This window comes from Seriola lalandi, unplaced genomic scaffold (genome assembly GCF_002814215.2).
Source record: "Seriola lalandi dorsalis isolate HSWRI2012SDOR001 ecotype SW California unplaced genomic scaffold, Sedor1 jcf7180002052652, whole genome shotgun sequence".
NCBI classification, from domain to species: Eukaryota; Metazoa; Chordata; class Actinopteri; order Carangiformes; family Carangidae; genus Seriola; species Seriola lalandi.
In genome coordinates this window covers 273,557-291,048 of record NW_019523205.1, presented here as the reverse complement: position 1 = coordinate 291,048, position 17,492 = coordinate 273,557, and the positions used below count along the sequence as shown (strand labels likewise).

The window sequence follows — 17,492 nt, the reverse complement described above, 5'->3', positions numbered from 1 at the left end:
CAATGCTTACAGGTAAACAAGCGAAAGAACTCTACAGAGGGATACATCATAAGCACACAACTGGAGGTAGTGCATTAAAAATAATGATGCATAATAAATGCTAGATAACAAGATTCCTCTCTTACATAATAGATGAGTCCTGTCAAATCATGCCAAGTTGTGTGTGATTATTTGTTTCTCAGGCCAACTATTGTCTTCCAACATCAGCTTTGTGTGGTGAAATTTATTTGACGCAATGTGGTAAAAGATTTAAAGGCATTTTTATTAGAAAATCTTTTTTTTTTTTATAAAAGCTCTACAACAATAAAAATACAGTGACATTTTTAAACAACAGAACAAAATACTTCTGGCATTATCTAAAATAAACTAGAAAAAAAGAAAAATCTATAAACATATTGCTCAGTATTACATCACAGGTACAAAATTCTGTCACAAAAAGGGAGAAAGACAGTTATTACAATCATCTGTTAGTAGCCGTGATTCATTCACAGGCACACGGAGAGAAAACAGGCTCTCAAGGACGTTTTGCAATCAAAGGGTTTTCAGATCTGACTGTGAGCTCCCACACGACACTTAGGACATTTACGTGCCTGCAGTTGTTCACTCACTGATCAACTATTTGGCCTTCAGGCTTAATGAAAGAAACATCACATTTATGCTTTTTTATCCAAGCAATCTGATGTGGCATATTGTTAGCCCCCTCAGCCTACATCTAGAGGATTAAACTGCTTTTAGCTCTAAAACTACAGATTATGCCTGAAGTTATGGACACCCATCTAAATATGGCGGTCTGTGTGTGGCTCATCATGTTGGGAGGTACTGTCCTCACTCTAACTACTTAAAGTCCAGTATCTTTGATGAAATTGATTGCTTGTTGCAGCTGAATTTATTATTGACTTAACAAGATCCATGTCTAGGAGAACAGACAGTTATTGAACACGAATTGACGCCTTTTTCCTTTGTGACAGTAGCCACGCCAGCTTCAGGAGCCTCTCACTTTGTGAGCCCTGCGGGTTTCAAACAGCATTTCTTCCCTCAAATGAATATTTCTGGACTCTCTCAAAAGGAAAGTCATCGTACTTTGGATTTTGTTTCAAAGTCTTGATCATTATCAAAAGCATCGCTGCAATCTCTTTGTTCTTAGTCGGAAACTTTGAAACAGAACTTTCTTTCCGTTTTCCTCTTAATCAGGAACAATGTGGTTGTTTCCGACACTGCAGTGGCAGCAGCAGTAGCTCTCTCTTCATCCGGCCTCCACTCAGCAGAACCAGGGAAATAAATCCATGGGTGCTATCTGGGCAGCCCTCCAGCGACCTTCCTTGCTGGCTTCACATCAGTGTTAGTGTCTCTCTATCTGTCCCCACTTACTCAGTCGGAGTCATCACCGCCGTCGTCGTCGTCTGAGCTCGGGCCCTCCTCCTCTGAGGAGCTCGGGTCTTTGGTGCTTGCCTCTGAGATCATGCCATCTGAACTGTCAATCTCTATGGACGTCTCTGATAGGTAGAGGTGGATGGCCCTCGATGGGTGGCTGGGACACACACACACATATGCACATACAGAGGGGACAGGAAGATATGCACGATGGGGAGGTAACAGCAACGTAGTACACACACACACACACACACACACACACACACACACAGGGATAAGCATTCATGCATGACATATTCATGAATTATTTATGTACATGCATGTGCATAAGTCACGCACAATGGGGAGAGGACAAAGACAAGCAGCCAGCAACACAAACACAGCAGCATGGACAAAGCGTTAGCATCACACAGGGTTAAGTCGTCCCAAGTTGAGAGCAAAGGTTGGTTTAAAATATCTGTTTACCCATCTGCATCTGATTTGGGTGAAATCATTTCCTTCCTTCACCAAGTTTCTCAGTGAAAAATTCGGTTTGAAGTCTGAATAAATATGATCAACCAAAATGACAGTGATGTTGTCAACTTTTCCTGAAGAGGCTTGGCTTTTGAAGTGTGGTGCACACGTTATCACAACACATCTTTCACAGTAACCAGTTATGGCAGCTGTTACAGAGAGATCTGAAAACCCAAGAGAGAGGCAAAGAAGTCCCACATGCCCAGAAAGAAGAAGTTTTGACAAAATAGCTCATTGTTCAAAACAGACAATACACCTTCAGATGTGGTAAAAAAAAAAAAAAGCCACTTTGTCAATGAAATTTAGAATTGATATTGTATTTAATTAAGTGCTTGTAATTTTTTTAAATAAAAGTACAAAATGTCTGTTTCCAACAAGTGCTCACCATTGGCTTTTGATTATTTGATATTTCTGCAGTAGTCACAAAAATCATTCTAACAACACCACAGAATCTCAGAAAAATACAGCGATACAACTTCAGTAGTGAAAAAGAACAGAAATGTACACCAGCATCCTCCTGCAGGTTCAGGTAAACTACAGCAAAGACGGCTAATATATTTGACAACTGAAATTAGAGTTGATAAAAGCTTTGTATGGGGTTTCATAATGTTTCCCATCATCCGGTAATTAAAATAAAATTTCAATAGAAGTCATGAAACTGCTCATTCATTGTTCCAAAGTTTCTATTGTTTGTTGAAATAATAAATCAAAACATGTGGCTTTTGCTGCATTAGTATGTTGGGGGTCAAAATGTATTAGTAGGGAAGTAAACAGCAGGAATACAGCATTGTTCTACCTCTACATCATCAAAACATTCACTCTAAACAGGAAATGTGTTTGGAAACCCATTTAGCTGAACGAGAAAAGATGAACCGATAAAACAGTTGGTTCCCTCAAGGAATGAAAGGCACATGGTGATATCATGGGAGATACACAGCAGTCTGGCTAAAGTTCTACAGAAAAGGCACATTCTCGTTTTATTTCTGCTTCATGACAGCTGCCCATCAACTGGTCCAGGTTTGGTACTGCGGTCGGAGAGGAGACAGGAAGTGAAGTGTCCAGTAAGAAAAGAGCCCCCAGGCCCCAAGAGGGAGCACCACATGCCACGATCCCCAGAGTCAGACGGAAGGAGAGAGAGAGAGGAAGTGTGTGGTTCTCCTTTTCCTCTCTCTGTCCCCCTCTTCCTCTCCCTCTGCCTGTCTCTTGGTCTTACCACGCAGTGGGATCTTTTCTCTCCTTGCAGGGAGCCTCCTCATTCCCTTCCAGCTGTCTCTGTCTCCTCTTCTTGCACCTCCTGCAGGACAGGATGATGACGAGGAGGATGACCACCGCGGTGATCCCACCCCCGATGGCCAACGCCAGCAGGAGAAGTTCGGAGAAAGAGGCTGTAGGTGAGAAGGAAACACAGGAATGCAGACTGAGTGTGTTTTAATGACGAAGCAAAACTGCCATCACTGCTCAGAGCTGTTTATACTCTTGTATTGTGCATTTGTAAATGAGTGTCTGTTGTAAATTCACAAAAAAGGAATTTCAGTTTTTAGCCATGCTAGGGATGACAATGTCAGCTTGTCAGTCACTTTGGCGGAGATCTCAACAATTGTCAATATGGTCCCCAAAGGATGAATCCTAATGATTTCCTCTAGTGCCACCATGAGGTTCACATGTGTGGTTTTGAGTGAAAAGTCAACTAATGCTGGCTAGAATTAATTGTAATGACTTTGTTGATCATCTGACTTTTCAGCTGGAACCAACATCAGGTCAAAATTTCAGTTGGTTGCCCATTTGGTTTATTTCCATCCTGTAAACCTACACTAATGAGGTTCCTGTTAGCCTCAACTGTTTGCGTTTTGTGTTTAGTACTAATTAGCATATAATGGCATGCTAACACACAAAACATCAGCATGTTAGCATTGACTCTGTGAGCATGCTGACATTAGCATTTAGCTTAAAGCACCACTGCAACAAAGGACAGCCTCACAGAGCTGCTAGCATGACTGTAGATTTTTAGTCTGTTGGCATTTTGCCTGTTATTTTATAAGAAAATAAAATGTAGGGAGTAAAATGAGCAGCTGTGGTTGTTTGTACTTACTCTAAATCACACAGAAAGACGGGGCAGCAAAATATGTAATTAATTAATTAAGCTCATTAAAGGTACTTTGATGATTAATATGATAATCGTAAGTCACAGATTAGGTTATAACTGTACAGCAGCCCACTCTTTTTTCCATCTATTGTTCATAGACTAGAATAGTGATGAGAAAATTAAATTTTAATTGTTATTCATATGTCTGGAACATTTGCAATCTAAACCTAAATGTGACAGTGATTTAATATAAAATTCATATCACATCAAACCAGAAATCATTCTGAAATTATAATAATTTGCTTTATTTCAATCTAGATTGTGCTGTCCTATTTTATGTGGCTTTTAAGCAAGAGATGAAAAGCAGATGTTTTCAGAGACACATGAAAATAGACAATATTCATGATATATATTCATATATAAATAAATATTTTGTCTGAAAATGAATCTGCTGACCTGTGGTGACGACACGGAGTCGAATCTCTCCCACCGTGCCGTGTACATCTGGTGGATTCTTGACCTGGCAGATGTAAGTGCCGTTGTAGGTGAACTTGACCTGTCGAATTATGATGGAAGCGTCACGGCCCATGATGTCACCGGCCCAAGCGACGCGCTTCCTGAAAATGCCCTCGACAGGAGGATAGGGTTTCTGCTGGTAGTGGAATACCTACGGGTGGAATTTGAAGAGTGGATTTGTTTGGAGTAACAATGATATTGATTGGTTGGATTTTCACAGACAAAAAGTCACAGCAAACTGCTGGGGAAGGATGATATTTTATTCTGAAAGAGAAAGAAAGGCAAGACATGAGCCCGGACCTGTTGCATATTTTTCACTCTATTCTCAATATGCACACACACACACTCACACAAGCACGGCTGTCTTGGATGCTCCGTAGGGAGCCTGATGACTCACCAGCTCCTCTCTCAGTCGACTGAGGGGGTGGATGCTCCCTGACACAATGAGGGAGGTTTGAGGTTTTATCACATTTTCTCCCAAACACAGACACGCACACACTCACCGATTCCTCTCGGCCTGGAACGAGGGGTCTAAAGCTCCAGGAGATGGTGAGGGAGTTGGCATTAATAGGAGCGGATGTATGGAATGTGCACTTGAGACGAACATCAGTCCCATTCACTGCCTCTACATCCCCAGATGTGTATACACGCATCCCGCTGACCTGCAGCACGCCTGCAAAATACAAACATATGGCGCAGCAGCAGAGTTTACTTCAAAGCAGAATCCATTGCAAAGAAAGCAAAATCAATACAGACATACATACGCGAATGCTTTTTCAAAGAAATACAAATACATATAAAAAAATACAGCACAAAAGGTGCAGGATGAATTCACCTTCATCAGTAATTTCCTGCTTAGTGAGTGCACAGTGTACCCAGTGACCCTACCTCTGCCTACGCAGAGCTGCTGCAAGACAAATCACTAACTCTAAGTTGTCGCTATAACTGTATTAGATACATATAGTATATTACACACTGAAATCTTTCAGATTAGTCCAAATGCTGAAAGTGTGAGATTAGATCTGCAATCAGTGAGTGAATTCCCTTCAAAAATCTACTTCATTACATCCTGAAAGTCTGAACTGATTCAAATCTGTGACATGATGAATAATAGCCACTTTCGCTACACTGCTGCAGCTGAGACAGGGCTGAAATTGAGAGTCTGCTGTATATTATATGGATATGGACTATATCAATCTTTACAGTATGTGATACACATATTAGATGGAAAATGAAAGGACTGGAAGAGCGGAGAATGATATTGGCAACAATCTGGCTCTTCCACATAATGATGGATGGAGTACCCCAGAATGGAGTTAGCGTGGACACACACATGCGTTGCACTGAAACACACACACGCATGCACTGTGCCAGGCAGAGACATGCTTAAAATGGAGTTCCTGCCTGGCAGGTGGTCAACATGACGTCAGAAACCAGTCAATCACATCTCCCTCTGCCCGAGACTGTTGAGTCTTGTTTATCAAAGCAGATCCGACTGTATTCTAAAGCTAAAATCTAAGTCTCTGTGGAAGACTGTGTGCAGGCTGTCTAGTCAAAATCACCTTGGCTATTTTTAGTGAGAGCCGCATATGCCCTAATAATATCAGGAGCCGTGTCTAGCTTTATTAAAGTCAATGCCATGGCACACAGCAGACCGTCCGTCTGCAGAGCTAGCAGCCAAAATCGGCTCAGGGTACCCGAGGCTTGTCCTAACATCATTAGCACACTCCATAAGAGGACCTTGCAGAACAATTCAAACACTTGATGAGAGCTCTAACTATCAGAGACACTTGAGTCTGACTGAAGGGCTGTCTGTGACTCAATCGTACAAGTGCATCCCAGGCTTCGGTTTTTATTGATGCAGTAAGGAGGCATGTATAAGGGTTACATGCAACAGTGATCACTATGTTTGTATCATAAAGATTTTCAGCCCTAAAAAGCTGGATCAACCTCTATTCTGCAATTTAAAATGAGGGTTAAGTAAACTAAGATGGGTTTGCCTTAAGTTGAATGGTAACATAACGCTCTAGGCATAGAAATAACAAAAATCTAGGAAACTAAGCCATATCGTTTCCCCTGCATTGTAATCACAGCGAGCATTAAGGCAGGAGGTAACTAGGAAAATGTCAGCGGGGTCTTGGCTCCTCCGGCAGCGTGTTCTGTTCCTTATCAGGCTGGAAAGAGTTTCCTGTGGGCTGGGATGAGAGAGCGGGACAACCAGACAGCCTCCACACAGCATTAAACAGACGGGCTTCTCTCTCATCGCTGGGCCCTAACAGCTCTCTAACAGCCTAATATGTTTTAAATGAGCCGATGAAACCTGGGAGGAATGTGAACGAGTGAGCAATACAGGCAGATTACATACTGCACGAAAATGTCCATCTTAGCAATTGTCGGGTCTTGTTTCAGAATTTAAAATGTATTTTTCTTGAGTGAAAAAAAACATGTGCTAATGCAATGACAACTTCATGCTTATTTTGGGATTACTCTGCATCAGTACGTTTAAAATAAGACAGGTACTTCAACTTGTATTTATAAATTGCTGCTTAAGTGAAGAAAGATGATGAAACTATTTGGTTTACAATGCAACAAATCTTACCCAACTGGCAGATATTTCTGCTGGCACGAAGAACAAGAAAAATGTAACTTTATTTCAATATAATAACTTGATGGATCTCTGATGGATGAATTTGGTAAGGAACAAGCTTTCTCTCATACCATCCTCTCTCCCTTCCTCATCTACCTGGCAGTGTATCGAAACACTGAAGTTAGTGGATTAAACTGCATGTGTTTAGGATATTCATTAAGCAGATTGCATCAGCGCTGGGCTGTATCAGTGCAGCCAGTAATTACTCCCTCACTGGCTCAAAGGTGAAGGCGTGTGTGTCTGTCCGTGGACGGGTGTGTGTATGTGTGTGTGTGTGTGTGTGTGTGTGTGTGTGTGTGTGTGTGTGTGTGTGTGTGTGTGCGTGTCAAATCTCAGTAGAAGGGTCTGAGCCATGAGTAGAAGTTTCATCTACCATATTCTATGTGAAGGCTGACAAAGAGAAAGTGGAAATGTGTGGGAGTGGGAGCAGAAATGTATGTATATTGAATTGCATGGCTCACAAAAATTACTGCTGGTCCTTTGAAGAAGTAAATGCATCATTTCAAACTGTACTAGGTTTTCTGTGTGTGGCCATGGGTTACACGACAATGTCAGTCTGTCATTCCGTCTGTTCATCACTTTGGTCCAGACTGAAATATCTCATCAGCTGTTGGATGGATTGCTTTGAAATTTTGTCCAGATATTAACGGAGCCAAAACAATAAATCTTGATGACATTGGAGATTTCTTGACTTTTGTTCTTGTGTCACAATGAGGTTGACATAATGACAACATTTTGGTAAGACCCTCAAGATGAATTTTATTAACTTTGGCGATCCCTTAACTTTTAATCTAGCACCGTCATCAGGTCAACATTTTAATCTACCTTTGGTTTATAAGAAAATACCTGAAAAACTATCGACAGGGCCGCCTGAGCTTCACTTTGTGTTTGACACTAATTAACAAATGTTAGCATGCTAACATGCTAAATTAAGCGTTGGTGACATCAGCAAATTTAGCCCAAAGCACTGCTGTAGTAAAGCCTCATAGCTGTAGACTCTACAGTCTGGTTCATACATTGAGGAGAATTCATTGCTCATCAAACTCATATCCACAGTTAAACCCCTCTATTTCTGCATCCTCATTTCAGGGAGTATAGAGCATGATTAGCTTAGCAATACAGTACAATGCCTATCCTCCTCAACCAAATTCTTCAAAAAGCTCACGCTGAAATGATTCATCATGCTTCATAAATCAGGAAAGAAAGCAGGTCCTCCAGGCCAAAACACCTCATTTTGAATTAGCCATTCTATTTACAGTACATTGATTTAAATAAGCGTCTCTAATCTCCTTTCAACAACAAAAAAAGAAATGGGAAAAAAAAAAACGCTTTCAACTATGCCATCTTCTGACACAAGCTGCGCTGATTAAGAATTAAGGTTAATTGGGCCTTTTTGAAGACAAAATGGATATTAGTGGAATGACAGAACAGTTAGAGCTATGTACAGTGCCTCAATTACTACAATAATTTGTCCCTGCAGCTAAAAGTACATGATCACCATTTAATCAGTCATTAGCAGGCTCTAATTGGTGGGGAGGACGTGTTCCATTACATGAGTGAAGACATTAAGCGTGCAGAATTTTGATCATTTAGAGAAAGAGAGAAGAGGGATAAATAAGCAGAAATGAGAGAGCGAGCTTAAGTGATGAACAAGAGCGGGATGATTGAGTATGAGTGAGTAAGAAGTGTATGGATGGAGCCCGGAGGATAACAACATGATGGAAAACGCATTATTCTACATAAGTGCAATCTGTAAGGAGGAGATAAGATAATACTGCTTGTTTGTGCATCCATTCTTCTACTCCAACTTGCCTCTCTGTCCAGTCTAAGTCGCTCACTTGTTTATGTCTGGACATCCTGCCAGTGCCGACCACACCCAGTGTCCAGAGGCAGAGAGAGATAGCTTTCACGGCTTATTAAGATGGAGTTATGTACCCTACAGAGGAGGGCAGAGCCAGAGTGCAGACAAATGTATGAATTTATCCTAATTATGTTTCAAATATTGCGGATACTGTCTGACATGCTGGAGTTTTATTGCAAAATACTTGCAGAACAATGTAAAACAAGAGATTTAATTCCAAAAACAATTAATATCTTATATCTTTCATGTAATCAGCAGGAACAGGAGAAGGGGGTATTAACTGAAAGGACACAAAACCTCTAGTTAAGTTGGCACAAAGGTAGGCTACTGCTGAGTAAAAGTTAACTCTGAGTAACGCTGAGTAAAAATTAAAGTTAATAAATGCCGTGAAATGTGGTAAGACTAAATTAGTCCTTTTGGCAAGTGTGCACTTTGTTTCCTGATTACCTGAACTCGAAACAAATATAGTGACAAAGATTTTCTAACGAGGGATTATTCAGGTCAGCGTCTTATGTAACACAAACTCCTGGAGAATGTGTGTGTGTGTGTGTGCACGCCTGTGTGTGTGGGAATATCTTTGTCAATGTAAACTCCAGATGTAGTACAGATATGGCATCGAGAATAGGTGGAATAGGTCGTAAACTATTATTTTCCATTGTTATGCATGTGTGCGTGTGTGTTTGTGCGTATGTTGGGCTTGCAATCTTTCAGTGGGATCACTATTGGCACAGGTCCATACATACACATACACACACACACACACACACACACACACACACACGGACACACTCCATTAGATGTACCAGTGTTGGCGTTGGTCCATAATATCTGTCAATATATCCAATATATCACAATAAGATGAACTTGCTGAACCTTTAATGTACTTTATTCTACCTGTCAACACTACTTGGTACACACTGCACTGGTCCACTTGCCTGTCTGAAGCCAAAGAGGGCAAATACGTTCATCTGCTGTAAAATAATCAAACCAAGCCCACTCGAGTGTGATTAGGTTTGCTTGGCTTGGCAGTCATTCCAAGATTGTATAAAAGCCTTCCAAGGGGGGCAGAAAAAATATGAAGTGGTGTTTGACCTGCCCATATAATATTTCACCCAATGTCAAAGAGTGTGGGCAGGTTTTAAAGCGCATAAACCCAGCCATGTTTTACATAGTGTCTTTGGTCTCAGGTTGCCAAATGTGTAGCTACGCATGTGCTTTATAAGTGCAAACAAAAATCTCTCAACTAGTTGAGAGATTCAGCCAACAGACCAACAAACAGAACTGTCTCTTCATATTTATTTATTTGTTCCGCTTAGTAACCGTTACCATGGGTAGCATTTCCAGAACTTAAGCATTTTCAGGCCATTTTGGGTGTGTTTCACACTGCAGAGAGGCATGCTTGGTATATTGAACTCCTGTCATAACTGCTCAGTAAATATTTTCCGGTATTCTAAATATTTTCTTTGAATATCTTAAAAACAGTCCACAGAGTGAACACACTGTGCCTGCCTCGCTACACAATGCAGATCTTTGTCAAAGTTTTTGTGTCGCCTTTTAGTTTGAGGGTTTGTTGATGCAGTTTTTCATAAATATGCTGATTTATAAACAGCAAAGGGGAAGCAGAGCTGATTTTAATAAAAGAGTATGATAATATTCATGATCAGATAGTAGGCCTACAGCCTGATATCCAAGGATGTCATGGGGATACCACACAGTTACCAATCACTGTTTAAGAGGTGTTTCTTTTACAGTATACACTATAGACCTGGTCTTTCCATTTGCAAAGTATTAAGTCCTCCTAAGGGCTTTAAGAGAGGGGAGGAAACACTGTAGGAGCCGGACCGACCCTCTGAATCAGGAAATTGGTTTCATTACATTATTTCCTAGACGGTGTGTGTTTGTGCCTTTCCTCTCTTCATTATGGCTCACAAACAAAGGGACCACCAGAGGAAACCTGATTTTCTGTTGCACCGGTTTTGGAGGAAACACTTAGGAGAGGACCAAACACACAAAGCGCTCAGTGGACTACAAAGAGCCTCTTCTCCTCTTTGTGAGAGGTTTCATAAGCCCAGGTTAGTTTTTCCTAGGTTAGTCTTTTTTTTAACAACGGCTGTCTTTCATGCAGGCCTGGGCTGAGGGCTGGGAATAGCAGGTTCAGGTAACAGTATGTTCGCAGAGGAGGAGGACACAGAGTTGAGGGAGAGGGTGAGTGTTGAGTGGTGTGATGGGAGGGAACCCCTGAGATGCACACAACTATGTGCATCATACTGAGCTGTATATTTTCTCTGTAAGAGCTTCCATTCATTCCACAAAGTCATGAACATACAGTTGTGCCAAAACAAGCAAATACACTATACACTCAAAGGTAAGTGCTTATATACTGTACTTTTGTGTGTTTTTGTTCTGGGGCTGTTTTTCATAGTTTGGGCCCCTTTGTTCCAGCGAAGGGAAATCTCAATGATGCAGCACACAGTGATATTTTAGATGACATTCTGTGTGCAACTTTGTGGCAAAAGTTTGTAGAAGGCCCTGTTTCATCCAAACTCTAACCCCATGCACAAGGTCATGTTTGTACAGAAATTGTTTTCTGAGTCTGCGGTGGAAAAACTGCTACCTAAATCCCATCCACCATCTTCGGGATGGATGTGACCGGTGACTACAGGTCAGGCTTTATAGCCCGACATCAGTAGCCTACCTTTTTAATGAGCTTGTGGCTGAATGGGAGAAAATACCTGCAGCCAGGTTCGAAAAATCTTGTGAAAAGTCTTCCCAGAAGAGCGACGGGTGTTAAAGCAGCAGATTTATGCCCATGGTTTTGGATGACATGTGCAATTATCACACAAAGGTGTAAGTCTCAGCCATCCACATACTTTTGGCCATATACGGAATGATAAAAGTGAACACATACCATAACATTAGGACTACCTCGCTTTCCCTTCAACATAATATTCAGTACTTATCTGTAAAAGTTCTGCTATTTTATTTGTATTTGATTATTATTATTGGTGCTAACTTCTCTGCTTCTGCACACACTACCCACAGATCACTTGTCAATCAAATAGAGTGGGCAGGACTTGACTTTGCAGGTGGCACTGCAGAAAGTCAAACTCTTTCATCTGCGTTGACATTCCTTACTCATGCCTTCTACTCCAAACAAAGCTGAAGTATAAATTGTATAACAGCCTGAGAGACAAACCAGACACCAGCTGTATGGAACAGCAAATCTAAAAGCCTGGATTCACTCTTTGAGAAAAAAACACATACAGTCTACACACTCCTGTCAGAATGGCAGATTTTTGCTCTGCTTTCTACCCTATATAAAAGTATGAACTACAGACAACTACAAAAGAGTGTCTGAAAACACTCTAAAGGTCAGTGCAAACAAACCAAGCATCGATCTCTTTTTTTGAACTCTTTCTTCCTCTCCTTCTTTCTCCCTCCACCTGCTTCCTCCAGGCCAATTGTAATTCATCAGGCAGCGGCGTCCAGAGGAAACAAGTAGTGGGTGAGTGAGGATAAGAGTTTAATCCATCAAACCTCTTCCACTCCCACCTCGCAGCTGACTCAACAACTTCTCCCCGGGATTACAAACTCCTTAGGGGGGGGTCCAATGCGTATGCTTCGATCCGACTCACTCTAAACCCACAGGGCTTCTGTTGGACGGACAATCCAACCCTCAAAAGACAGCCTTAGTTTCACATATTTAATATGAAGCTAGACCGGCTGTGTGTTTGGTGTCCTGCAGTGGTATGAGTCAGAGTGAATCCAGTCCTACTGAGACTTCCACCTCTGCTCCTGAGCAGATGAGTAAATCAGCGAATGACAATATATACACAGATCAGAAACAACACTGTGGAGGAGGCACAGACCTCTGCTCTTTGCTTAATGCTAAGAGCATGTTACAAATGCAGATCAGTTTAGTTCTCACGAAACGTTCCACTCAGCTTGTGAAAACAGTTGTAGCTATGTTTTGACAAGAGTTTTTAAAGGAAGACTTTGTAAAGCAAAGGGCTTTTTAAAGAAGTATTCCTCCCGAATGTAGCTACTGGATATAAGCAAGAATAGAAACTGGCTGGACATTGGACAAGCGTTCCAGAGGTGGCTTAAAAAGCACTCTTGTATATGTCATGACATGGGCGTCATAGAAATTAACGAGGGTGGCCTCTCCTTCCAGTGTACAAGTGTGACCAAACCCTTCCAGTCTGTCGTTCACCTGCCCCACCCACTAACCCCTCCCCTCCTCTCCTCAGCTTACACTCTTATTCACTTAAATAGCTGAGTACAGTGTCAGATAATTAGAGAGCAAAACCAGATAAGTAGCTGCCTCTGCTACTCTTTCAGTCTGCTGTAGAGTTCATTTCAATAGTCAGCGTTTTAAACAACAATGGCTGGATGTACTGGAGTACAAATAAAAGACTGTAGTCTGACAGAGTGACTCTCCCAGTCTGGGGAATTCTATCATCATGGCTCCTAGGTGTTTAATCACAAATTATGCAGCAAATGACAACTGATGATGAAATTCCTTGGCTCTGCAGATCATATGAGTCAGAAAGACCTGCTGGTATTCTTTGGAAACTGCTGATTTATTCCACATGCTGTAAACCCTGTGGAAGTTTTGCTTTCACCACAAAGATCAACTGTTTACCATAACTCTAAATAGTTTTGAGAATGAGTGACCAGCCAACAGGGACTATGTAAAAATGCGACTACACAAACAGAAAACCCATGCTCACAAATGTGCATGTGTGTGTGTGTGTATGTGCATAATCACTCAAACGTCAGATGAACCTGCAAACACAAACACTTCCTATTCAGTGAGAAATGTATTTGGAATCCGTGTTTACATTTGGAGCGGAGCGCAGTCTTATGATTTAAACATTGCACAAGGAGAGCCTAACCTTCGTACTTCAACACTTCACAGATGCGCCTTAAGCCCTCTGTGTTGGGGATTGGTGTGTTCTTGCATATGAACACGTCACTGTCAACTCTACACACCCCGAGGCAATCCCATCAACCTGACACAATGGCCAGACGTCCTCCAAGGTGTGTCAACACACAGCATAGTGTGTAGAGTAAAGCATGTCAAAAACCACAGCCATGCTTTGTCATTGTGCCGAGATTAGAGACGGCGTGGATAACTGTTACATCCCAGTAAACAGAAACAAGAAGGTGCTCCTCTACTGTAAACCATGACGGAGTTAAACGGAAGTCTAAACAACCAACGTGAAATCTGGTATGCTGCAATCAACACTGGCCATTTGTTCATGTGTGTGTGTTAAACCTGTAAATCAGGACAGGTTTGCACATGTCAGGCTGTGAACATTTCATCCTTCTGGTTGAGGAAAATGTTAGAGGAAGACAAAAGGAATTAAACTAAAGCACAGAAACAAATACCAGATTTATCGTCAGCAGCGGAGGATGAAGAGATGTTCAGATTTTTAATCTCCTGTCTGTGAGAGTAATCTGGTATAAATTGTTAAAACTAATCTAGTGTTTTCAGCGTGTTTCCCTTCCTCATTAGTCAATCAGTTGAATTGTTATTTTGCCAGTTTTGAACCCAACTGGTAAAACAGAGGAAAGACTAGGTTTAAATGTAATCTGTGGTATTTTCTTAAAAAATTAGATTTTGTAAAGGAGGTTTGGCTGTTGTGAGATTACTGTTTACAGTTCAAACATCACTGACTCCTTTTAAACTTTTCAACAGCACAAAACGTGAGAACAATGTAAGTTCCGGGAGATCGTGGACGAATCACAGAACTATCGTTGTATTTGTTTCGATCAAGGGTTGATTTTTAAATTAGATTGCCTCAATCTGACCACACAGAAAACTTGGGGCTAATTGTTTTACTCCAGTGCAATAATAATGACCAATGGTCTTTGGGTCTTTGTGTGGACTGTACTTAATGGGAGCCTGGGGGGGGCAGGGTACAAACACAAAGCACAAAGGGTGGGAGCGGCCTCCATGGGGACCCAGCATCCCAATAAAGATTTAAAAAGTAAAATAATATTTGGACTGGGCATCTTAGGAAGAAATGAACCCGTTCTTGTGTAAAACTATGCAGGAAACATCTTGCAGGACATGTTTATGGAGTGACTTGAATGTTCTGTTTTCATTCTGACTACTGTGCTGTGCCTCCACATGAAACACAAGAACCTGCCTCTGATCCAGCTTCTATCACAACACACAAATGGTTCTGTAAAAAAATAAGACCAAATCTGGTCATGTCTGTTCTAAAAAGCAAATTCCCTCTAGTGTAGTGAAAGGAAAAACACTGCTCCCAGAAGAACCCTGACACAAATTACGACTGATAGTATTTCTTCCTTCTTTTTTTTCAAATGCACCTTAAACACTCTTTACAGAATAGAGAGTGGGGCATTTATCTTTCAGGACGATGAAGGATTTTTAACACTGCAACAATTGCTGTGATTATGTTTACAGCAGCGACAGGAAAAGGGAGATTATTATTCTGTTTGGTCTGTATCACAAATCCTTAAAAAGAAGCTCCTTCAGATGAATGCTGTCTTTGATCAGTGCAATGCACGTCAAAATGGCAGAGGCGGATGGGTAAATGTGTTAGCTGTGTGCTGTTTTAATGTCATCTTATTATCTATGAGAGAAATGAGCAAATATTATTTTGCACATATTATATAGCATGCATGTTTCATGAAGATGAGATGATGACTCTGCTGGTTTGTTTCATCATGCAGTGACATTTTGCCAACACAATAAAGCCAAAGGCAATGATGATTATACAATAACAGGCGAGAACTGAGGTGCTGCTGAGCTGTAATCAGTTCCAACATGCTCTTCTTCATGCTGTCATGCTATCATCTATCCCTCTATATCCACTCAGTATATTTAATCATCCTCCTGCTCAGTCTGTATCAGGCTGTGACTGTTCTGTTGTGACTGATCTGCAAGCACATGCTCCTTGTAAACATAAGCATCTTGCTACTACAGTGATTCCCTGCATGGTGCTTTTGCAGTGGATGGACACGTTCAATCAATATAATCCACTTAACTGGGATGGACACCGATTACTTCAAGGTTAAACAACCTGGTGTCTGCTGAATGAATAGCCATTGATAGGCTGTACGCCAAATCACGATATTAAAACCTGCTCCATTAGCCTACAGTATTTCAATGGGAACAGCTGTAACAAACGGATGTGATCTATTAGTGTTTATTTACATGGTTGTGTGTATTTGACAAGTTGTTACGACCCAACTGACATATCCTGGACGCCCTTTGCACGGGAAGCAGGTGGACTTATCTGAGTCCAGCGGGCCACTTCACAGTGCCTGTGAACGTAAGCACGGATGCACATTAATGGGCAGGAAATGAGCGAGTTTGCATTAAACCAAAACACAATGCGGCCAGGATTTGTTACCGGCAATTACTGTAAAAGTCATTATGTTGGGAGAAGTGGTCCCCGCTGTGGCTGCTTCAGCGACCCACCCGGTGCCACTTGGCCAAGTTCTCCACTTCCCAATGACGCACGACGGGCGCTCAGAGATTGAGGTTAGAGGTCCCTGTGGAGCTTTCACTAATGGACACACAATCATGGTTTTCTCTGTTGCTTTGAACATCGATTGTCGGGAGCGTATCTACAGGGTCATCCTGTTATTTTTTAAGATTACTCTTTGGATGTGAAAAAATTGGAGATCGTAAAGTGTTGGAAATTGGAAACTGTTGGAAAAAACAGATCCAAAAATACACGGCCAAGCAGATACAGGCGAATCCATAGCCTACTTTTTACTATGATAGGATACTATTGCTATTTATGGATTTATTTTTTGTTTATTTATAGGCTATTATGTCCTGATGAATGTAAGGAATCAAAACGATCTGTCATTGGTTGAGGTTTAAAATCTCAGAATAGAAACTTTGATAAATCACCAAACACTAAACATATAATTCCATAACAAATAGTCTAGTCCCAAAAAAATCAAATATAATCTTTTCATTCAGTTTATCCACTCACAGCACACCAGGGTCTCACCTGAAGCTGCCAGTCCAGACAGGACGGTGAAGAAATAGAGCCCTTTTACGCACATTGGATGGACAGCGGGCTGTCCGATGAAACAACAGACCGGGAGTCAACAAACCCACTTGAGACTCCTCCGCCGACTCACAGAGGCAGGAAACCCAACCGACAAGACCTTGGATCCACTTTCGAGAGGGGTGAAAACATGAAGTTACGGTGAGTCCTCTGTCTCTCCAAAGACGCGTCCCAACTCGCTGCAGCCCTCATACATTTCATTTCAGCACCCTCCCACCACATTTTCGGGCGGAGTAACAAAGTCATCCACTCTCCTCGCTGCCTTCTTACCTCTCTCCCACATTTTAAACTCAAAGCCGGCAAATTCCTGATGGTCACCCAACCTGTTCTGCTGCTGCGTAAAACACATTAACTGTACATGTCACAGCTGTTGCGCAAACACGTGCAGACAGGTTAATCAGTAAGCTATTACTGTATTTAGATACCACACATACTTCA

At 41.5% G+C, this 17,492-nt stretch overlaps 1 protein-coding gene across 1 annotated transcript; it reads right to left on the bottom strand.

Moving 5' to 3' along the window:
* Positions 1-241: 241 nt before the first annotated feature.
* Positions 242-17,228, bottom strand: LOC111650652 (myelin protein zero-like protein 2). The gene is made up of 5 exons (XM_023400575.2): positions 16,995-17,228; positions 4,987-5,156; positions 4,424-4,634; positions 3,098-3,269; positions 242-1,528 (listed from the first exon to the last, which is right to left on the bottom strand). The coding sequence occupies exons 1-5, from the start codon at positions 17,047-17,049 to the stop codon at positions 1,369-1,371; spliced, it is 768 nt and encodes a 255-aa protein (XP_023256343.1). The 5' UTR covers positions 17,050-17,228; the 3' UTR covers positions 242-1,368.
* Between the last annotated feature and the right edge of the window lie 264 nt (positions 17,229-17,492).

Bases quoted from the DNA above. Each gene is read 5' to 3' on its own strand.
- LOC111650652 (XM_023400575.2), bottom strand. From the start codon at position 17,049: ATGTGCGTAAAAGGGCTCTATTTCTTCACCGTCCTGTCTGGACTGGCA. The intron at 4,635-4,986 runs GTGAGTGTGTGC...TTCCACCCGTAG, and splicing joins TTCCAGGCCGAGAGGAATCG to GTATTCCACTACCAGCAGAA. The intron at 1,529-3,097 runs GTAAGACCAAGA...TGTGTGTCCCAG, and splicing joins AGAAAAGATCCCACTGCGTG to CCACCCATCGAGGGCCATCC.